The following is a 24,088-nucleotide window of genomic DNA, read 5'->3' on the forward strand; positions in this document are numbered from 1 at the left end:
AGGCTCTAAGTTTAACTCCAAGGGAAATTTGAGCCTCCAAAATATAGCTACTAATGTAGAGAAACACAAGTGTGTGTTTTCTTCTATGTGAGTACGCAAACAAAGCTTCTTAACAAAATCCTTTTTGTAAACAATGGCAACATTGCTAGTCCTATGATCTTACCCAATATTCATGGTAGGTCTTGTAACACAGAGGAAAGTAAAGCAAGCTGGTTTTATTATGTATTTTTGGAAGCAACTGTTTTTTGAGTCTGTAGGTTATAATGCTGAAGACTATCCAGGTGCATCCAGATGGGGACGAATTCAGGATGCAGGTATTTATAGAGTTTAGCCAGACCTTGCCCATTTTTCAGCTGTTCTAGAAGCCTGGCTAAGGGTTGGCATGTCAACTTGCCTACAACAACATCCAGAGTTCTCTTATTGATGGCAATTCAGAAGTGTTGATGAGTCCTCCTGAAGTACTTCTAAGTATCTGATCACATACTGTGATTTGTGTGAAAATGGCACTGGACTGTTAGCCGTATTTGCTCTTTATGAAACAAATGCTGAAGAGTCATAAAGCTGTATTTGCCATGTTTTGGTTTAAGTGCTTTAAAAAGAAAGAAAAAGGGCACATGAATCAAAGTGATATTACCCACATTGCAAGTCAGGATATTCAATCCATTGTGTTTTTAAGGGATTATTTCGGGATTACGTGGCTGCTGCTTGCATGGAAAGGATGAACAAAGGATGAATTATGCAGTGCAGCCCCAGTCATAGCTCACCTTGTTGCCATGCAGTTTACATCTCTCTTTCTGTTGTATTCTGAGAACTTCCCCAGTGTGCTGATGTTTGTGTGCATGGCTGGCTCCATCAGACTGCATCTGCTGAAAACACAGATGTGCTCTGCTGTGCTGCATGCTTTAAGAACTGCTGGCTTTATCTGGTGACAGATCAGCCTCATCAGAAAAATCTATTCAGACATTGTTCCTAGATCTAACCCTGCACACCTTCTCTGATCTTCAGAACTCCTGGTGACCAGGTATCTCCTTCACCCTGTTGTACTTTCATTGCCAGACAGAACAGTGTACTTCCTGAAAGCATGTGTGATGCACAGTGGGAGGTGCATGTGAACAGAATGGCTGTAACAGTGCTAATGATGATCTGCCTAATGACAGCCCTGTCTGCACTGCAGTGATTTATACCATTGTTCTTAAGGAAAAAAATATGGTCCACAGTGCCCAGGAGAATCTCCGCTGGAATGCCCCTCATGCTCAGCTTCCTCTTGCAAAATGCACCACAAACTTAATTCCATTACAGTGATTACAAATAGAATTTCTCCTTCCCAAATATGTATGTCTGCTGAATAAGTTCTAATTAGCATGTCAGCACTGTTATGGTGCCTAGCCCTAGCAGGAGACAGTGTGCCTCCTCATGGCTTGTGGAATGTTGAAACTGTGCTTTGAAACTTCAGATGTCCTGCTTATCTGGGAGCAACAACCTTCCCTGGACAGAATGCTGTTTTGCTGAAGAGTTTGAAGTAATGACTCTGCATTTAGTGCCAGGTAGCAGGAGTGTGTCCTTCTGCAGGAGTATCCTCTTGGTACCACTTGCTGTGTTCTATCTGAAGGAAGGTGACACAGAGACCCTCTATCACAGGCAGTGTTTGTCCCTGGGCCCAGAGCAGGTGATCACTGTGACAAGGTCCATCCTGTCCTGCCCTTGGCTCCTCACTGTGACCACCAGCTCTCTAGGGATATGAGGACAGCGTGAGATGCTGATGACATTTTAAACCAAGGGAGAACCTATGGGAGGAAGAAGAGTGATGAGGCCTCACTCTGGGAAGGTCTGGCAGAAGGTTGCAGCTTTCTGCAATGATCATCTCAGAACTTTGAGTGGGGAATACAGGGAGCAAGGTGAACAAAGAGCAACAGTATGGAACTGGCGACTGGTCTTGGAGGAAAAACAGGGCAGGCAAGGATGAGCATTACAAAGCGCTCATCAAATTCACATGCAAATATTAATGCTGGCGTAGTACTCAACTGCGTGGATGGAGATGTGTAGATCTAAATTTGTGTTCCTTTATAAATCACCTTAGAGATATAATCTTGGCTTCTTTTAATCAAACACGAACAATTTGCTTATGTTCTTTGCTGTCTTTGTTGGTTGTTCTTCAGTATCCGTCTTGACTATTGCTTGTGAGAAAGCAGTTTCCCTGAGCTCTAATGTGTAAAGTTCTGTTTTCTCCTTGGCAGGAGAAATTCCCATTTGTACCTCTAACTGAAATGCTTTCTTCTTTGGCTCTCACTTACTTCTCTGCCAGACAGATAAAGGTGGTCTGCCTTCACTGTATGGTTTCCAATCTACTTCAGACAGAAGCAGCTGTAACTGAATGTTGATTGTGATAAGCATCCTGCCCACTGCATTGCAGGCTGAAGTTCATCTGTTGCGTACGCTCTCTGTGAAACAGACCACAGTAACCTGCAACATCATGTGAGTGAATGAGACAAGGACTTTACGCAGCTCTGAAGTATTTGGCTATTATTACTACATCAAACTGTGTTAGGGAATCTGCTTTGGGAGGCACAGTTCTTTAGCTCAGTGGTCACATACTGCACGCTGAATGTTGCAAAAAATAATTTCCTTAATCAGAAAAGACAACTTGTTTGTCAGTAATTTGAAATGCAGCTCGCTATCATTCACCTTCAAATGTAAATATTTTAATACTCCCATAAGAATTTACCTCGGGGAATGAGTTTGAGCAAGAGGCTTGCAGAGAAACAAATTTTGATCTCAGAAGTTTCTAGTTCCTCAGGTATTGTGGCATGCTGCAGTGAGGAAATGCTGTGCAGCACCCAGACCCAAGGCTTCCGGTGGTTCCAAGGTAACTCCTGATATCCTCTCTCTGTACCAGCAGCTGTGGCAACTGCTCACTGAGAACCAGCAGGCTGATACTTCAAAATCTGGTTATGAAATAGTCAGTCGTTCCCCATAAGATCCTCACAAAGGCCACAGGAAAGTTCACTTTGATGTTCACTGCTTTAGCAGAACAATGTTATGCTATGGAAAGGGCTCTTAATGCAGGAAAAGATCTTTTGAAGGGACAACCACTTTCACCCTTGCAACCATTTTCTGTGAGATGCTTAGAGATTGTCTGATATCAATGCTTGAAATTCTACAGGAAAAAAAAAAAGAGTAGGCAAGAAAAATTTATATTTTACTATCTTAATCCACATTCCTCTATTTTTCCATCTTATGTGAAAAAAAAAATTTCTAGGATACATTTTCAAGTAATAGATAACTATTAGTCAATCTATTTCATATAAACTCAATGTGGACTGAAGGTTAAGACAAAATACAAAGCAGGTACTAAATGTTCATCATCTAGAACAACTACTTTCCCTTAACACAAATGATGAAGAAGGAAGTTTTATTCCTTACAGACACTTAAGTACTAAATACCATGATTTTACAGAGGATGTCTTAGAAATAGGCTGAGTTATGATACTGTAAGAAATAGTTTGCATTTTATCGTTTCAACAAATACAGAAGTTCAAAGTTTATTTTTACACAGACCATTAAATCTCAGTGTTTCCAATATGCAACTTTGCAGTAACTGCTCTGCTCCAAAAGTAATGCCTCCTATTTTATTATGTTGGTGTCCGAAGCAAAGGTGCAGAATTGAATTCTCCCATGCAGAAAAAGTGGCACCCACTGACATTCATTGACACTTAGTGAATGTTTCTGGAGATCAAACAGTGGATGGGAGCACAGTGAGATGTGGGTGGTGTGTTTCAGCAGTGATGACAGTGACAGTGGTCGCCTCCACTGGTGCACATTTTTGTGAGCACAGTATGGAGCCTTTTGTTTGTCACTGATGAAAATGCATAGCTCATGGTGGTGACTAGTTAAAAAAGTAGTGTTTTATAGCTGAGAATTTACTGCGTGATAGTGTTACTGTTCTCTTTGTAGTTCTGTGGACATGTTGCTTTCAGAGCAACCTATTAATTTTTTTTTTCCTTCTAGATTTCAATTACGAAACAATCTTTCTCTTTGCTTTCAAACCACATCAGATTAACAGTATTTAATTTGGTTAAATCATACTTTGGAGCATAATACGATAGAACTGCTAATAATCCTACATAAAAAAGGGAAGAGTACACGTGTAGCAGAGGTTTCACCAACACTTCCACGATCAGTTGTATTTTCTTCCTTCAAAATTTTCTTTAAATGTTTCTTTACATTTTAGATTTCAGCTTTAGGAAATAAATGGACCTCATGATTGGCTCTCCCAAAAAAAAAACACAATTCAGAGGTTAATTCTGAACTCATATGCATCTTGTGTACATCATACAAGTCTCACTACAAAGAGAAACTAGGCCACGAATTAATCCACATTGTTTTCCCTACGTTTTCTCCTACTGTATATTCAGTCATCATAAAATCATCAAGGTTGGAAAAGGCCTCTAAGACCTTCCAGTCCAACCATCCACCTGCCACAGATGTCAAGCCATGTCCCTGAGTACAATATCTACCCTTTCCTTAAACACCTCCATGGATGCTGACTCCACCACCTCTCTGGGCAGCCTGTTCCAGTACCTTGCTTCTCCTTCTGAGAATTTTCCCTAATGTCCAACCCGAATCTCCACAGATGCAATTTAAGGCCGTTATGTCTGTCACTGTTCCACCAATGTAACCTGGGAGAAGAGACCAACCTCCACCTCGCCACAACCACAACCGGGTCACTGTAGAGAGCAGTAATGTCTCCTCTGAATCTTCTCCTCTCTGGGCTAAACAGTCTGTTTCCTCAGCCACTCCCTGTAAGACTTGTGGTCTTGTGTGTTCCCCCTCCTCCCCCCCCCCCAAAAAAAAATCTTCCACGGGAAGAGTTTGTGCAACACTTGGTCTTGTTTAACTTCATCCTGTTGGCCTCCGCCCATCATTGCAGATCCCTTTGTAGGGCCTTCCTACTCTCAGGTAGATTGACGCTTCCACTCAGCTTAGTGGAAGTGACATAGTGAGGGTGCACTCCATTCCCTCATCCAAATTGTCAAGATACTGATCAGGATTTGCTCCAATACTGGCCCCTAGGGAATGTGTTGAAATAACAAAGCCAGCATTTGGAATATTTTTTGGGGGGAGTTTAGTCCCAAAGAACCTAGCTGGACAATCCTCTGCCTTCCAGTACTTTGCTTGGGATCACAGTGCTGTAAATAGTATGGTTTCCATTTGTGTATGGAATGAGTTTCAAATAGAAGAATTAAACAATGCCAGAAATACAGTTAGTAAATTACCTGGATCCACTGATGTTTTTTTGAGCTGCTTCTGGAAGGCAAATTTTAAATTTGGTTTATTACCAATTGACTGAGAAAGAAAGGAGGGGCTCAGAGGTGCATTTGTGCGTACAGGTGACAGACCTCTAGTGGACACAATTACTAAGTGCTTGGAAAACAAACTTCTGAAGTCTATTTAAAAAGTTTTTTTCATTATATGTGTAAAATTAGAAGGCGTTCATCACTCTAGTGTAGTTCTAAGTGTGGGGTCTCAGGAAATCATTTAACATTACCTACTTTTTCAACTGTTCAAATCCATAGTGCTGTTCTAGCTCAAGCAGCTACATCAGGATAAGGAAAGTGCCACACCAGCTGAAGGCAGCTGGACTGCAGTAGGTTCTGGCTTCTTTACCCACACTGTTGATATCTTCTGCTCAGCCAGTGCAGGGAGGATATTTAGGAGCTAAATATTCTGCACTTGGACTTTCTTATACCAGGGAAGTTAATATGAAGAACACTTCGGTCCAGCTGTTCCATGAATACAAGAAGAAGGCAGGATATGAAAATAAATCCACCAGGAATCAAAACTACCACCAAGGTCATTAAATTTATTAACTTCTTAAAAAATCATACAAAGACAATAGTTGACACAATAATATTAGCTGAAGATCTTGAGAACAATCACACATGGCACACATTTGGATACTACTCAAAGTAAAAAAGTCTTTTTTCTATGGTGACATACCTCAGTATCTAAACAATCATCTTCCTGTGAATATGGATCAATGACAGGAACAAGGAGAACTCTTGGCACTGTGCTGTCCAGTGCACAACGTGAACACTTACAGGGTGAAAACAGGTTTCATTCAGTTTTTCATGCTTGAGAACAGACCTTTTCTTTCAAGGTTATATAAAATACATTTAAGAAAAGGATGACGTCACATTTTTCTATGAAAGAGAAAGCATATTTAAAAGCTTAAGTCATGGGTGTCCAACCTGTTGGTTTGTCTGGGTCAAACTGGGTGAATAAGAATTATTTTGGGATGCAAATACGTAGTCTGTTTCAAAAGTAATGTATCCTATTTATTTTCTGGGAGACTACAACCAATACATAGAGCACGGTAATACTGTTTGACAGAGCCACTGACATGATGGTCTGGGGCAGGGGGCAGGCCACAGGTTGGACATGCCTGGCTTAAGTAAAACCAGCAAATAGCTGAACTGAGGTAAACTTACAAAACAAACACCTCTTTTCAGTGATTACGGGGCTAAAATGGAGTCAAAACCTCGAAGACGACAACTGACAGCCATGAAAGAACCAGCTGTTATTCCTTGATACTTTGAAGTAGCTTTAATAAATGAGACTCAATAACCTGTTGAACTAAAGCCAAGAAATGATTTGGGTTAATCAGGGTTCAATGTTTTTTCAAGTCTTTAAGGTCTGTACTGCTTTTCTGGCAGATACTGACAGACAGGAATTAATTCACTCTGAGAAGGCAGTTTACATTCCTTCAGAAAAGAAGCACCTCATATAATAAAAAACAATGTAAATAGTTTGAAGGCAGATGGGGATGATGATCTGTTCTCTGGTTGAATAGGCATATGCCAAGCAAATCTCAAAATGTATAAATGGCTTATTGGAAACTACATCTCTTAAGCATTTTGAGATTGAACTCTTGAAGGAGCCCTACATCTAAATACCTCTGAAGTTACTGGCTCCCCCACATGTGTATTAGGACTCTGTTTGGAAGAGCAACATGTGCAGTTCTGGCTTATTTTAGATTCAGTTCCAGATTGTGTAACAACAGATACTTCACAGCTTTCAAACTGAAGGCATCACGAGGGGAAAAAAAAATAAATCTGTGAAGAATCCAATCTTTGCCTCTTTATCTTCCAGAGCCAAATAGGGTAGCCTACTTCATTAATGTCTTCATTCTTTATGTCTGCCTTCAAGGCAAACCAGAGCTAGTACAAGCAAGAAGTTTTGCCAACTGCATCTCACACCAATGAAACAGTGCACTGGGTTGAGTGGTTTGGAAGGGCTGGATGCACTGTTATTATTGTCCAGTACAACTCACAGTCCTTGCACAGGGCTGGGGAGCAGCTCATCTCTCCCTGACTGGATTATGACTGCAACAGACCTACACGCTCCCTTATACATGCCCACAGATGTAGATTCACACTAGTGCCATTTTCTCTCATCAGGGACTTGGCTTTCTGAACCAATAAGGAAAAGTACTAATTTTATGCTGATATATTTAGGTGTGTTAAGGCTCTGAGAATAGGGATTTTCTTTCAGCTTTGTAACTAATAAAACTCTATTAGGCCACTACCACAGCTGCATGAGGAAGGAGCAGCAAAACCAAAAATTAAAGAATGTACATTTGCAATACCTACCACTCCGATAGCCCAAGGCTACAGCCAAATCCATGGAATTATAGCCAGCATCTGTTTCGATAGTTGGATCAGCACCACTTTCTATGCAAAACACGAAAAGAAAACCAAGTCAGATTTTTGACAGTAAGAACTGGTAACACATCCATTCAGTAATTCATTTTGGATAGGCTGCTTACCAAGAAGAATTTTTACACATTTCACATGGTTCCCATGCACTGCATACAGTAGAGGCGTACCTCCATTCTGCAAAAGCAGTAAAGAGCCTTAGACACTTAGCAATTGAGTGGCCTGGAATTTTAAGTCCTTAGCATACCAGTATAGTTGCATATATCACACATTCATCCCTGGATGCATTTAGGGCCAGGCTGGATGTGGCTCTGGGCAGTCTGGTCTAGTGGCTGGCAACCCCACCCACAGCAGGGAGGTTGAAACTAGATGATCTTTGAGTCCTTTTCAACCCAGGCCATTCTATGATATCAGAACAAGACTTCATGAGTTTTACACAAAAATCAGGTTATCAGTTTTAGTTCTCTAAAACTTCCATCTTTTTTCAGCTAACAGTGACATTATACTCTCATGCCTCTAATCAGACTCAGCATTAGTTTCATTTTCTTTTTTACCAATAAGTCAGAATTAGCAGCACCAACTTTTATGTTATCAAAGAACATCCTATGTAAGTTTGGGAGAACAGTTTTAAAATCCAAGCCAATGCTCTGCTTCAAAGTTCTGACCAGGCATACGCTGATGTAAATTCAAGCTAGAGACTTACCCAGTCATACTCATTGACATCAACTCCACAGTCAAGCAGCATTTTCACAATATCTGTGTACCCTTTGCTGCAAGCCAGTGAGAGGGCACTTTCTCGCCCTTTCCCCAGAATCTGAGGATCCGCACCCTGAAGTAATGGGGAAAAAAAAAAAGGAAAAAAAAAAGAAAGCTAACCAATTTGTTTTGAAGTGAGATTTTACAGAGAACTTTACAAGTTTTAAACATATAGTGGAACTGACAAAACTTTGGGAAAATAAACTACCAAGTAAATCAAGAAATTTAAAATGAAGTGTGCTCTTTTTCCTTACATTCTGGAGGAGAAATTCCACCACTGCTATCTGCCCATGAGCTGCAGCCCACATCAGAGGGGTAAATCCTTCTTCATCCTTATGATTGATTACATTTTCTGTTCAAAGCAAAATATACCACTTATTAATCCCTTTCATAATATATGGTAGAATGAATGCTTAGTCATATCCATTGTGAATGAACTGAGGTAGGAGCATGTTCTAAAGTCACTCAAATTTTAACTTTAAAAATAAATTTCTATAACAGTGGTGATGAAAATATCCTTGTCCAAGGGGAAAAAAAAAAGACTAAAGTAAAATTTAGTAGCTGAGTTTTTGTTTTTAGGTTCTATAAACCCAGCTCTGTTTTTACTCAGAAAAAGTTTTAAGTTGCCTCTAATATGGGTTCCATATTTGGAGATAAGTCCTGTTCGAAAAGTAAAGAAGCTTCTTAAGCAGCCAATTGAATTAGTTGGATTTAAATCCTTTAAATTTTCATTCTTACTGTAGCACCACAATAAGCATTTTTATCGATTACTAACAATTCAAAAAACAATTTGACCTCCAGATAGACAACTCACTGAGAAGGTATACACACTCAGATATTCACTTCTTGCTTTCTGTGAAAGTTTTAACAGAAGGACTGAAAACAAGCCTGGTTATGAATAACAGAGTAAGCATACGTTGTGAACAGTACTCAATTCAATGTAATACAGATATAAAGGTTGAAATTTTCTGTATGTACTATAGACACAACTATCATGCTGAAGAATACAGTACAACTTGGAATGAGTGCTCTTATATAGCAAGCTTGATCCATAGCTTAAATTCCCAACATACAGTTCCCTATTGTTGATCAATTAAATAGAATCAGAAAGCTTCAATTAACAGTATGCATTTAAATGATAAATAACAACAACAAAAATCAAGAAAACCAAGCCAACTTCACCTCTTTTGATAGAACTAACATTCTCTTAAAAGTTTACAGATCACCCACAGTACCGGAAGCAAGGAAAATAACAGATTTCTCAACTTCCATCAATGTTAATGTTTCATTTTAAATGCAAATCAAAGCACTGAGTGAAACGAGAGTCATAGAAAACAACAGTTCACCTGCAAAGAACAGGTATCTCAAAAGTCAAAAGTTGGAAGGGACTCTCAATCGTATCAGATTTGGAGATCTCTTTAATGCATCTTCTGAGAAAAAGCTGAGTGTAGCAGGATATAAGTGCACGAGATAAAGAGGGAGGTATTTAACCTTTCCTCAGACTCACCCTGTTCAATACGTGTGGCCAGATACAACATTTCTCCCTGAGCAGCCAGCTGGTGAACTGATAAAGCTGCAGAAAAGAAAGCAAGAAGAGGTGATACAGACATCAGTTTTCATTCTGATGTTTGGAGGTGGGCATAGAACATCCATTGGCTTGAACTATACAGAGTCCAGTCATGACAGCGTAGATATATATCACCTTTTACTCTGAATCATTATCATAAAATGTGAGACCTTTCCAAATAATTTCATAAGTTTCCATAGTTTTTTAATTAATGTAGAAATTATGGTAAAAGGTTCTTTACATTGGCTTCTCAGAAGGCAATGTGCTACCCTTTCCCATTTTTGGTCAGCAACCCAGAGCATATTAAGAACATTTATCAAATTGAAACAAACTTATTCTGATATTTTATGATTGTGTAATTTACAAATGACATTTATTGTGTGAAGAAACCACAAAATATCTGGAAAACCCAAACATGACTCTTATTCGCTACAAGGTGGGACAGAGCAGACATTACAGAACTCTGTACAACACGACACCTACCAAGGAAGAATAAAGTAGTGAGTTTTTTTGTTTTTAATCAAAAGTGCCAAGCCATAAAGACAGCAGAACTCTTTAAGGAGTTATGAAAGAGAACTCTTTGATCCCATAGTAAATACTGCACAAGGGCATGGTTCTGACAATCACAACCTGGGGCAAATCTGAAAGATGCTCAGGAAGAAATATACACAATAAATGATCTCAGGTCTACACAATAAGAAAATCAGCTAATGATTACATAATATGTAAATATACCATCTTTTTTTTTTTTTTTTTTTTTCTCTCTGATCAGTGCATGAAAGCTTGATTTCTTTTTCTGACAGACTACCTGTTTTAGCCAGGCTGAGGTCTATGTCAAGATCTACTTTTCCCAATTTATTTAAATTGGCCTTACTCAGTTTAAGGATGCACACTGAAGATTTAAAAGTAATTTAAAAAGACAGTAGTTCATAAGAGGTAAAGTAAATCTTAAAGAAGTTGGCTATAGAGAAAAAGCCTGAAACTAAGCATTAAAAAACCCTTGAATAATAGTGTCTTCTTGATTTTCAAGATGCATGATAACTATGATGTTTGCAGCAGTCTGGAGCAATTAAGCTTCATAAGTTCTGAAAATAATTAAATAAAATAATCTGAAAATAATCTGAAAATCAGGCACAAAAGCTTAAAGCTCCAAGAGGATCGGAAAAATCACTGTTTCTGCTTTTCAAATCAAGAACTGGACCGTTTTCTGGAAAATACACTTCAGTTATGCACTCAAAACAGGCTGGAACACTGTGACATCAAACAATGTTTTCTTCCTACACTAAAGTCTATTCAAGTGGGAAAAAACAAAAAAGGAAAAAACTCGGCAAGCTGAGTGAACTTGCAGTTCACAACAGAATTATTAGCTGAAGGGCAGAAGGATACTTACAGTTTACAAGCAGAGGTGTTGTAGAGACTTCATTTCCCCTGTGTTTGTTAGTTAGGGTAGTTGACTGTTTTATTGGTGAGAAATGCTTAGTAGTTGATGGAGTATAAACATGTCTTACTTGGATACCAGGTGAAGGAGAAGTACGGATGTTGCATTCAGCTACATTAGAGAAAACAGACATAATTTTAGTACCAGGAAGAGAATTAAATCAAAGCCACAGATTCTGATCAAGTCAGAAAGCACCAACACAGTAAGATCTTTCAAACACACACTACATGATCTATGTAGCATGTGCTTTTTCTACTGTGTACTATGTGAGTTGAACAAAGAGCTGTTTTCAATATAAAACATAAAACAGTGCTAGTATCCCACATTTAAGTATGGCATGTCACCAGAGACAATTTGCTGTCTAAGTGAGGAAACTCTCTGCCTAGATCTCCAACATATCTGGCATGGATTTATCAGGTACTCCTTGGCATTCAGTACACTCACTAGCACTCTCCAGTGCAAAGAATACAGTGCGAATATTGTAGCAACTAAGAGTCTTCACCAAGACTTCTTCCACTCCTGTCAGATAAAATAACTGCATTGTTGATGTCTTATAAGTGTTTATCCATCAGGAATAGATATATTCCAAACTAGCTTAGAGAAAATGCAACAGAAGTGGCTGTGAAGCCAATTATTAAAGGGTTAAACTCTTTATAATTAGTAATTAGTGACAGGAAACTAATCGACATGCACACAGAATTCATTGTATGGAGAACCTTGTGGTCATAAATCCAAGTACAAATTTCATAAGAGAGCCAGTAAGAATAGGGTAACAGGATACATTCAAAATTCCACTTTGTTTGCCAAGCAGCTACAGCAGAAGTTATCAAATTAAGTGATTTTTGACCCTGGATCTGCAGGACTATTTCTAAAAGGTTCACAGTTGTTATCTAAGAAAAACAACCCTACTTCTGATGGGTCTAAATTTCTCGTACAAGTCTGCAGCTCCGCTAGAAAGCATTCAGGGCCTTTAAACACAGAGAAATCATGGAAACCCATAGTAGGTCTGTGTATTCGTTACAGAAAAAGTGTAAAATTAAACATAATGACATGACAAACTACTCGGAGTCCAGAATACTGAATCAAACACTGAAAAAAAGCACACTTTTTAAGGGTAAACAGAATTCTTAAAAATTATTTTTCCCATCAATACGCTCTGTCGTTAAAGAGCACAGATCAATTCTTATGAAACTGGACAGAAGTGGTTAGAGAACAGCTGCAGGGAACAATTTGCAGAACAGTAGCAGCATTCACTTTCAAACTGAATCAACAAGATGATCACTGCAGTGACTACAAGCTGTATGGGTATGACAAAGTCAACTGCATCACTGACATTACTCTGTCATTGTAGTAGTGGAAAGAAAAGTAAGGTTTTATAAAGACATATACATTCAACATGGTATAGCTCATCTTAGACTTTCCTCTTGCTACCAGAAATAACCTTGTTTTTAAAATCCGCATCAGCTCTTTATGAATTAAAAGCTTTTTGTGCTGTTACTTCTTCAACTTTCTTGATTAAAAAACCAAACCAACAAACCTAAAACTGCGACACAAAAAATCCTGAGGGAAATGAATTATACAGTAATAAACCATCAAGCTTATTAAAAAAAAGCTAGCAGAAAATATCTTAGAAACTATTACTGATTAACACACATACATGGCACAGGCTTTTTAAAAAACAGAGCATGATGAGACAGTCTGGACATAACAACTTGTACCATAAAAGTTCAACCTTTAAACAGGACAGATGCCACTTCCAGGTCAGAGTTAACTTGGTCTTGAATATTTTTACTGTCCTCCTCATTCAGAGACTTCACAAATCGCGAGCAGACGTTCATATCAAATCTATTGGGTAAAATGAACTTCATGCCCATGGCCACACTCTGGGATGGGCCCTCCTCTGTGCTGGAGTCAAGCTGGTGCTCCACCTTGATGTCTGGCATGGGTGGAAGGCTGTAACTAGTGGTACACTCTTCCACAATTAGCTGGGCCCCGGTGTCTAAGTTAGCTGAAGATGCCATGGCTTCAGTTGCGTGACACTTTTATGGAAAGTATTTCCTCATGGTTTCCAGCCAAGAGCAGCCCTGGTCAGCCAAGCTCCAAGGAGATCCTACCTGCAATCAAACACAGATAAGATACTGGTGAAGTGACACACAAAAATACATTGTGCACGCATCGCTTAGGTTTATTTTTGCTTTAGGTAGTTAAACCCTTTAGAAATCCCAACGCTACTACACCCAAAAGCTTTTGACCAAGTGGATGTTCCAGCTGAATTTAGATGTCAGTCTGTCTATAACAAAAACAAGACAAAAACGGCGAAGAACAACAGCATCCACCCTTACTCACCCTAAGCAAAGACAGGCGTCGAGCGGTGAACCAGGTTTTGTCTTCTCAGCGTTAGACCTGAAGGAGAACACAAACGACTCTACTCCTTCACGATACACCACCGAAGCTAACCGTACAGAAACAAGGGTGCCCCAGCGCACGCCCCAGCAGACGACGGGCCCTTTTCGGCAGGGAAGCAGCCGGAGGAAGGCCTCGAGGAAAGCTGCGACAGGACCCCAGCGAGGCCGAGGCCGTGCTCCCCGCGCAGCCTCCCGCGACGAGGAGAAAGCGGCGTCTTACCACCCTCAGGACGGTGAGGCATCACTTCCGCCTCATTGGGTGGGGTAATACGCCACTTCCGCCTCACAGCGTTGCGATTGGCCAGGTGGCGGCGCCCGCCGATGACGCAGTCTCCCGCCGAAGTGCTGCCTGTCCGCGAGGCGTTGCGAGGGTAGGCATGGCGGCGCGGCGCGGCCTGCTCCTTGCGCTCTGAGGCGGCGCGTCCCACATCTCCCGGCGCACATCGCTCCTCCGCAGCACCTCGGCGTTACGCTCGGAGACCTCCCTTCTCCTCCCGGCTCCTTCTCCGGCTCAGTCATGGCATCCTACAAACCCGTCGCGATCCCAGCGGTGCCAAAGCTCGGGGAGAAGATCACGCAAGACACGCTGTACTGGAGGGGGTACAAGGTGGGAAGGCCCCGGAGCCGGGGCAGCGCCGGTCGCGTTCCGTCAGCGCGGGGCTGCAGCTGGCTCCGCCTGCCCCGCGTGCTGGCCAGGCCGCGCTCGTGGCGTAGGGAAGCTGGGCGCCTCCGTGCGCGGCTGGGGCAGTCTGTATCACGGGCTGGGCTGCGGGAGTCCTGGCTGTCCTAAAGTATTTCTTACTGCTTCTGTTGGAGTAAGCGGAGTACTGGGAGTGAATAGAACTTTTTTTTTTTTTCTTTTTTTTTTCCCTTTCAGACAAAGTATGTAATTAATGGGTCGGTTATAATGTGTGAAGAGCACGAAAGCAGAAACAGCCTAGGGAAAAACAGGATGGTGCTTCATAGATAATTTTGTTCCCAATTGCATTTTAAGCTCAGCGGCAAGAAGAGATTTCTTTACACTGTTGTCATTTTTGATGGTGTGCCGATGTGTATTTAATTGTCTTTATTTTGATTCTTTTAGACACCTGTTCAGATTAAGGAGTTTGGTGCAATAAATAAAATAGACTTCTCTCCAGTTCCTCCGTATAACTACGCTGTCACAGCGTCCTCGAGGGTGAGTGGCTGTCTGTAAGGTTGCTATGTTGCTTCTTTTCAACTGATGCCCCTTGTGTGAAGAGAATGTCTTCTTGTTTTGCTAGGTCCACATTTATGGACGCTATTCTCAGGAACCAATTAAGACATTTTCTCGCTTCAAAGATGCCGCCTATTGTGCCACGTACAGGGATGATGGAAAATTGCTTGTTGCTGGCAGCGAGGAAGGCAGCATTCGCCTCTTTGATATTAGTGGAAGGGCACCCCTGAGGCAATTTGATGGTCATACAAAGTAAGTCTTGCTCTTTGCATGTATAAATTTATTTTGTGTGTTTACATACGTCTGCTTTGCACGTTGCTAAAAATCTGAGCACTATTAATCAGATGCTTGCAACTGTTGCACGTATTACTGAAAAATAGATTTTAAAATCGAGTTATGAATTGCAGTGACAGCGTTGTTTTTCATTCTTAGTATGACTTGAGTACATGGAAGAATAAGTATGTACTCTAATTCAGGGAGATGTCTGTTAGTGTGTTGCATAGATGTAGTCTCATGCCTGCATGTGCTGACAGACAAATTTTATTTGTTGCTAGGAGGAACAGTTATAAAAAGTGCACTTTTTTCACTTAAAATCAAAGCAGCAAAAAAAAAAAAAAAAACCAAAAACCAACACATCTGGGTGGGGAAAAATTTGGAAGAGGAGTTCCAATGTTCCAGATAGAAAAGAGTGGTAATACTTTGATTTGACAAATTGCTGCCTTTTCAAGACCTGTGAGTGACTTGTGTTTATGGAAAGTAACAATCAAACTCCCTCAGGAGAGTACCCACAGAGAACTTGAGACTGTATTTCCATTTGAGCTCTCTGCTTTTAGATAAGATATTGCTTTATGTTGTGACTCTTAGGTATCACAGATTTTATTATAGTTAGGTTAACCTGTTTTATTTGTTGAAATCATTCTCTGTTGTTATATTAGTAATTCCAGTAGTGATTTTAAGGGCCACGAAGTGTCCAACCTTGTCTTACTTAAAGCTCAATATTGTAAATGTGGTCTAAAGGATTAAGCTAGCTCACAGACCTCTAAGTAACAAATATAGGATTTACATCTCTTGAGCAAGCAGACGGTAGTCCTCTAAAACTTTTCATGTGCATCTGGTGTGATCCAAGATGAAAGATCCTTTCCTGGCTGAAACTATAAAACCTAAACAGTTCTTAACTGCTGAAGTGAGGGTCTGCAGCTTCCAGTAGCAAATGTTTTGTGCTTTCAGGCTAGAGAGAATGCCTTCCTTTAACAAGCTTTTGATGCAGAGTTATGGAAATGACAGAATATTTTAACTTTGGATGTTCTGGACTTTGGTTTCTAGAGCTGTTCACGTGGTGGGCTTCCTGTCTGATAAGTACCGAATATTTTCTGGTGGCGATGATTATTCCTCGAGGCTGTGGGATATTCCGAGTGCTGCAGAAATAGTGTCCTACAGTGAGCATAGTGACTATGTGAGATGTGGCTGTGCAAGTAAACTGAATGGAGATGTCTTTATAACAGGTTTGGTTTTCTTTTTTCATATATGTTTCTTCTGGCTAGAACAGAATTTAAACGCAGGAAGCTTTTAATACATAACAGTAGCATCATGTTTATTTTATTTTAAAAATGAAGAATGTGTTTTCCAGCTCGGGGCCTAATGTGTTATTTTTCTTTTGCTTGCTTTTCAAGCCAAATATTGATGTTTGTAGGGGAACTGTAACTGTTAAACATCTTGCTATACCCTGCTAAGGTTAATGGGACTGTTCTGACTTGCTTTTGAAAGTTTAAGAAAAGCTGTGAATGTGTGCTTTCACTGAATCTGGTGTTTTGTGATGTTTCAGAATAACACTGTGGTTTGTACACCTTAAAACTTGCAGACTCAGAAATGACAAAGTCCTATGAGGAGTATTTAAAAGCAGATGCTTTTGGTTTTCGTACCAGCAACTTTTTATTAATTTGTACTGAAACTGTAAATTAAAGTAGTACGAAAAAGTCTAGATTTTTCTGACTTTAGAGGTCACAAGGTGCTAGGTTTTTCTGGTATATTAACTTGAGTAACCACTAGAATTTTTACATGCATGGTTTAAAGCTGCTTCCATTTGGCAGGAACTCCTTTAAATTGTAGCATGTGGCTGTTTTAGTTCCTGAAGTAATTGAAATTATGTAACTGAAACCAGCTATGGTGTTGTTTCAGGTTCCTATGATCACACTGTGAAGGTATTTGATGCACGAACAAAGAGCAGTGTCATGACGATAGAACATGGCCATCCTGTGGAGAGTGTGCTTCTCTTCCCTTCTGGAGGTCTTCTAGTGTCTGCAGGTACTTTTATTCTCTTCTTGCTGTTGCATGAGGGGTCTTATGATCCAGTGGCACATAAATCCTTTTTGTAGAGAATATGTTGAATCATTCAGTTGTGTCTGCAGAATGACCTTGGAAAAAAAAAAAAAGGCAGACAGTAACATGTCTTGTCCCAGAAGGTAGTCAGGAACGGACTGGGAGGGTGAGTAGGTGCAGAAACCTCTGTGCTGCAAAGGTGGCACTGTATCACTGTGTGAAAACTTCAGACAAGCATAAATTTCTGTGTGTCTGCCCAGCTCTTTTGTGTGCTTCTTTCTCATAGGAGGTCGATATGTCAAAGTCTGGGATGTTCTGAAGGGTGGACAATTACTAGTTTCACTTAAAAATCATCATAAGACCGTAACTTGCTTGTGCCTGAACAGCTCTGGACAAAGGTTACTGTCAGGATCCCTGGACAGGTTAGTATGTTTTGTGACTTTTCTGTGATTTAAATTTTTTAGACTTTTTTTTCCCCTTTGGAAAGAATTCTACATCAGCCTGAAGCTGTGTACATGTTTAAGCTTGAACCCTTTTAGCTGTTAGGGGTGTAATTTGTTTAAAAACATATATTGTGTCTCCCTTGAAATGAGATTGTCAACAGGAGTGTACTCAAGGTGGTGCAGAGGTACATTATGTTCTTCTTTGTAAGGCTGGGTTTTTTTGTTTTTGTTTTTTAAATTCTATTGCTGAGTTCAGATATTCAACCGGTTGTCCCTGACATATCAGAAATATGAAGTGGTCTGAAATGACAGCGGTCTGTTAGCTTGCTTCTCCAGAAAGTACAACAGGGAGTGCAGTGGGTTTCCTCAAGCCGTCAGTCGTGAAGCATGAGGTGTGAAGGATCACACCAGCCATGTAGATATTTGTCATACAGTGCTCCTAACAGCAGAGCTCATACTTGTTTCAGGATCATTGTTTTTTCTTTTCCCAACTTGTGAATTTCTTCTCACCGTCAATCAAATCACTAAAGGGCAGCAGGATGCAAGAATATGCATGAACTTACTTCCAGAAATTGCCAAAAAATCCTCCATTTAAAACTTAAGAACAGTTTGGAGGAAATACTGTCCTAATGTTTTGTAATAAACATTACTGAAGTCGGATTGCAGCTACATCTGCCTTCAGTTTGTTTTTCTGTCCTTGTGTTGTTTTCATCTTTTGGCGTAAAGATAAAACTTTCTGATCTTTTCTGGATCTTTTTTTTTTTTTTTTTTTTTTTGAGACTTTCTGTCATTGCAGAAGAGGTAAAAGCTAAGATGCTTCCAGGTAATGGGAAAAAAGCTTTGTTTATGTATTCAGTCTTCTGAAATGATTACCTAAAAGGTGAGAATGTAAAAACAGAATTTTCATCAGTAAAGCCTTAATAACAAATTTTTTAATCATCACTGCTTTATGTAGGCATGTGAAGATCTACAGTACAACTTCCTACAAAGTAGTCCACAGCTTTAACTATGCAACATCCATCCTTAGTCTTGCACTGTCGGTAAGTGCTTCAGAAATTGTTTAATTATTGATAACAGCTAATCACTGAAGTGGTTTCATTTTGCTTTCATTGCTCTTAGATGTTTCACAATAACACTGTACTTGAGAACTAGGATTAGTGAATGTATTTCTTCTGAGTAAGATTGCATGAAAGGGTATTAAATATAACAGGTTAATATCCCAGGTGTTACTTGATTAGATCTGTACAAAATTTTGTGTTTACCAGGGACTGTATGTAGCATAGAGGTAGTCTGTAAGGAAGTCCTTCTGATTTTTCAGGAGAGTGTTACTCATTGTTTGCTTTTCAGGACCCATGTGTTTCTTCTACAGGGATGATAAATTGAAAAAGTAGTTAAAATGTTGTTTGAAATATTTAGAATAGGATGAATCTGTCATACAAGTTCACAGAATCACAGAATTGTAGGGGTTGGAGGGGACCTCCAGAGATCATCGAGTCCAACCCCCCTGCCAAAGCAGGTTCCCTACAGCAGGTCGCACAGGTAGGCATCCAGGCAGGTCTTGAACATCTCCAGAGAAGGAGACTCCACCACCTCCCTGGTTCACCTGAGGAAAAGGAAAAGGCCTGGGGTATGAGCATAAACAAATGCATTTGCTGAGGCACATGTATTTTCCTTTTGGAAAAGGAAAACAAAGGTATTTATTTCTCTGCAGCATTTGAGTGTTGATGGATAACCAAAAAAGTGTGAAGGTGGGCACCGCTTTCTAGGTCAGCCTTATCATGATGTAGCCTCTGGAAGCTATGTAAAAGAGACAGTGAAGATTGTTTACTGTCTTTGCTACTTTATTGTCCTGCTTTTCTGAAACTGAGGGTAAACAGGCTGTGGAGGTCAAGAGATCTTCCTTCATGTATTTCCCACCTTGTTCTTCCTCAGAGAACTGGAGTTAATTGGGTTTTGAATGAAGACTGTCACGGGGTGTATGTTTCACAGAACACCAAAATGCATGTGTGCTTTGGACTGGTGCTGCAGCTGCAAAACACGTGCAGTACTTGTGGTTTGGCATTTGTGTGGCTGTGTATGTATATTTTGAGACATAATTTTTTGTTTCTGGTTGACACCTGGAAATCACAAGATCGAATGAGAACATAGAACTGATTCTGCTAGGTCAAACCAAAAGTTGGTCTGTCCCAGATTCTGCTTTCAGCTATAGCCATTAGCAGATGCTTATGTAAAACTGAAAGCAAGAAAACTGTGTATGATAAATCTCCCAATATTCTCCCAAATTCCATGGACATTTTTAGATGAAAAATTTGCTGGTTAGAATGCAGTTTCTGTGTAACTCACTCAAATAATTTCTCTTACATAAGCCTATTCAGCCTCTCCTTGTACAAAGTTTTAACCTTCACTAAATTCCTTACTAAGGAGTAGAGTTCTACCTTAAGTCAGACCCAACTTCTTATTTTTCTTAGGGTTTTTTGATTCTTCTATTCTAAATCTGCTGCTGCTATCTGAGAATATGATATGCATAGGATTTAAGATTTGGACATGCCATGAATTTATTTAGTGCCATATCAGCCTTCTTATTTTTTTATTTCTTAGTAGTACTTCCCAATTTCTTATTTACTTTTTGTTATCACAGCTGTCCAGCATTCAGCTGAACATGCTTAATGTTTTTGTACTAAAAGGTCAGAACCCACCTTTTTATATGTAAAATTAGAGTTTTTCTCTAATGCATCATTGAAAGTTATAACCCTTGTCATCAATAAATGAAATCTTTGGTGTGTAGGTAGAACATGCACCAATGACTGATATTTTGAACAATTTTCACTTGTTTCTGGGAATTCTGCTGCTTTACAGGAGCTTTCTCACACTGTTCACATGTTTGTATAGTCTGTAATAGCCAAGGCCAGCTGCATGTCATTTGAGATAAACTGTTAGAAATGATGCATTGCTTGAGGCCTAAGTAAGAAGGATATTAGAACAAATTTGAGCCTTGCTTAACTAGTCAGTTGCTATCTCTGTAGGTGTTTATTAGAGGCTTAATAATGTCTAATATTGCTTAGGATTATAGCTTTAAGGCAGGTCCTGTTACGAATAGAGAGTTTGACTGTAGGATCTCATAGAGGTACTTTCCAACTAGGTAATCTTATAATATTGTGACTAGAGCTTTATTGTTAAGCATAAAAACTGAGAAATCTACACGATAGTATGCGGGAATACAAGACTATTCAGGGCAGAGGCTGCTGAGGAAAATAAACAACATGAGAAGACAAGGCTGAGAACTAAGGACATGTCCAGAATGCAGGGGAGAAAGAACCTACACTTTAGCAATAATTGTCAGGGAATTGTAACTGTTTATTTCCAACATGATTGTGAACTGCTTGCTCTGCATATGCAGCTTTGGGGTGCAAAGAATAGTGGAAAATTACCAGGTCAAGCTAGTACAGGTATAAAAGTCCATAGATGCAGATAATAAAGGATTTCGCTGTGCAAATGCAGCAGAGTCCGTGACCTCATTGCCACAACAATAAGACATGTATCATCAGATAAAACATGAGGTTCTTAACTCTGTGATTTTTACATTTTAGCCTGAAGATGAAACTATAATTGTAGGCATGACCAATGGGGTGCTGAATGTGAAACACAGAAAACCTGAAGAAAGCAAAGAAAAGTCTCAGAAGAAGAGACAGCCAGCATATAGAACTTATGTGAAAGGAAGAAATTATATGCCAAAACAGGTAGGATGTAGTGAGCAAATGTTTACTGAAGCAATCAAAATTTCTCGTTTCGTATGTTAAGTTGAAGGGCGGGGAGATACAAAGACATTGAAGCTTGTCTGTAGGAATATGTTTGTGTTATGCTATCTAATTGTGTAGGTGCATGTGTATTATTCAGAACTTGTCTTTCAATTCCAGGAGGATTTCTACGTCAGTAAACCTGTAAGATGTATTTTGAAAAAATATGACAAGCTGCTTAAGAGCTTTCAGTCATCCAAGGCCCTGGATGCTGTACTGGAAGTAAGGCTTTTTAATTTTTTTGTCTCAGCAAATCTGTATGTTGTCATCTAAAGTAGATTTTTCTGTATCTCAAGCTAACTTCAATGTATGACTAGCATGGAATCAAATCTGTCTGGGTTCCTTGTATGTTTTTTTTCATTTTGCTTTTTTGCAAATTGATACCAACCCCTGTTTACTGTACACAGAAGCTGCTTTGGTACTAAACTCTTCTTATGTATGTCCAGCCACACATTAGGCTTTATACTCCTGAAGTTACGGTTGCAGTTATGCAGGAACTAAATCGCAGAGGAACATTAAGGAGCGCGCTTGCAGGCCGAGATGAGAAGCAAATTAGTCTCCTCCTTACCTTTGTGACAAGGTACTATTTTGCCTTCAGTTCTCTCTGACATCTTGAGACTTGTATTTCTTAATGGCCTTTGCCACAGAGGCCATAGGGGACATCATGATTGGAACTCTACTTGCAATCTCAATTACGTTCTGCTTTCTAAAGTGAAGGTCTGGGGTTTCAGCTGCAGCACTGAAATAGTTTGTATTAGCATAAAATGATTTTGCTGATGCTATGAGAGCCATAAAGAGAGATTACCTTGCTCCTTTGGCAGACATTTTGTCCATAGTCCTTTATTTTCCGTTTCCTCAATGCAACTCACGTCTTCATCTACCTGAGGCTTTTGCCATTCCTCGAAGCCGCAGTGCCCTTGTGAAAATTGAAGCTTATGTGCCATATGTAACTCTTTTGACTCGTATCCCTGAGGGCAGCTCTGTGAGTTCTCATCAAGGGGAAAAAATGTGTCTGCATGCCAGCATGATAAAACTGCTTGTAACTTGCTTTTTACAAAAACAAAAATATGGATGTGTTCTAATTTTACAGGCGCGTAATTGAACCTAGGTTTACTCCAGTACTGATAACTGTTGCGGAGATGATCACTGGTAAGTACAAAAGTACAGCACAAAAAGAAAGCCCAACAGCCAGCTTGAATATAAGATGAAAAGTGTTATGCTTTTAAGAAACTAAACTTTTATAAGCTTGTGTATAAGTATAAACTCAGTGGCAAGAAAATGACCCGAAAAGAAATTTTGCTGGATAACTTTGACCACAATCAGTACCTAATTTGCATTATATAGGAAGCTTCTCATAATCTCCCAATTTTTTTGATTCTTCATGTTTCCACACTTGCGTAGTACAAGTGACTACAGGTGAAATAAAAATAGCATTTGAGATAGTAAAAACTTCTTTTTCTGTTAGTTTGTACTTTGTGTGAGTGTGCATCAATAATTTATGCTGTTTTCACAACATCAGCAAAGTTGTCTTATTTGCACATGGTATTGGGCTAGTGCCAAATTCCTTAAATGTCTGTTTAAGTAGCCAGTAGTTTGTATGTTTTTACTAGATATAGGGGTCCTAAATACTCTTTTCTTTACAGACATCTATCAGCCTGTGGTTGGACAGTCAGCGCTTGTTGATAAACAGTTCTTGAGGCTTCAGGAAGCCATAGGAAGAGAAATTGACTATCAAGAGGAACTGTTAGAAGTTTTAGGAATGATGGATGCACTATTTGCTACTTTGACTGAAAAAAGAGCTACTTACCTGGAAGAGAACGAAAATAATGGCCTTACAAAGACTCTGGACAGGGACATAAGTATCTGAATGTCATCTGACACAAGAAGTAGTCAAAAAAACTATGTGGACTGTCTGCTGAAGTTCTTGCTTCCTGGGTGCAATTTTGGAAAGGCTGAGATACTTAAGATAGGAAGAAGAACTTGTTCAAGATTTTCCATGTAGTATTTTTCAAACAGCAGGATTTTAAAATTTCATTCCAAAGCTGTTTAACTTCTAAAGCATGCTTTGTGCATCCAGTACTAAATCATTGTTCAATTGAAAGAGCTGGTCAACAATTTTTACTTTTTATTCACCAGAAAATAATTCAGATTTGTGTAATTTGAACATATAATCATTCTTATTTAAGATTAATCTCACATCTCAGGTACTTGGAAGACCAAGGAATAAAAACCAAGAGTGTGTTTGATAATACTTGATTGTATTGTGTTTTTTCTTACTGCTTTGACTCCACATCAAACTTCCAGAAATTCATACGAAACAAACAAAGTAGCAAACAAAAGAGTACATGTAGTCTTTTTTTTTTTTTTTAGTGCAATAGAAGAAATGGACAGTTTTGAATTTTAAATTTGAAGAAAAATCTTGCATCTGAAGGAACACAAAGTGCAAAACAAATTTATTC

General features: G+C 39.4%; 2 protein-coding genes across 4 annotated transcripts; one reads left to right on the forward strand and one right to left on the reverse strand.

Annotated features, from left to right (window-relative positions):
• Positions 1-5,840: 5,840 nt before the first annotated feature.
• Positions 5,841-14,129, reverse strand: ANKRA2 (ankyrin repeat family A member 2). Of its 3 annotated transcripts, none has more exons than XM_042875466.1 (9): positions 13,823-14,129; positions 13,209-13,590; positions 11,429-11,587; positions 9,979-10,044; positions 8,726-8,823; positions 8,419-8,544; positions 7,826-7,892; positions 7,650-7,730; positions 5,841-6,200 (listed from the first exon to the last, which is right to left on the reverse strand). In XM_042875466.1, the coding sequence occupies exons 2-9, from the start codon at positions 13,495-13,497 to the stop codon at positions 6,127-6,129; spliced, it is 960 nt and encodes a 319-aa protein (XP_042731400.1). In that variant the 5' UTR covers positions 13,498-13,590; positions 13,823-14,129; the 3' UTR covers positions 5,841-6,126. The 3 variants fall into 3 exon arrangements, with proteins under 3 accessions (XP_042731400.1, XP_042731402.1, XP_042731401.1); XM_042875468.1 differs by having other exon boundaries at positions 6,114-6,633; XM_042875467.1 differs by having other exon boundaries at positions 6,114-7,730.
• Positions 14,130-14,230: 101 nt separating this feature from the next.
• UTP15 (UTP15 small subunit processome component) lies at positions 14,231-23,880 on the forward strand. Its single transcript, XM_042875506.1, has 12 exons — positions 14,231-14,488; positions 14,966-15,058; positions 15,144-15,328; positions 16,400-16,578; positions 17,252-17,377; positions 17,679-17,814; positions 18,791-18,875; positions 21,423-21,572; positions 21,750-21,851; positions 22,076-22,209; positions 22,720-22,778; positions 23,273-23,880. The coding sequence occupies exons 1-12, from the start codon at positions 14,399-14,401 to the stop codon at positions 23,494-23,496; spliced, it is 1,563 nt and encodes a 520-aa protein (XP_042731440.1). The 5' UTR covers positions 14,231-14,398; the 3' UTR covers positions 23,497-23,880.
• The last annotated feature ends 208 nt before the right edge of the window (positions 23,881-24,088 follow it).

Source organism: Lagopus leucura, unplaced genomic scaffold, assembly GCF_019238085.1.
Source record: "Lagopus leucura isolate 7727_CA_CO unplaced genomic scaffold, USGS_WTPT01 Super-Scaffold_100014, whole genome shotgun sequence".
Classification (NCBI taxonomy): Eukaryota; Metazoa; Chordata; class Aves; order Galliformes; family Phasianidae; genus Lagopus; species Lagopus leucura.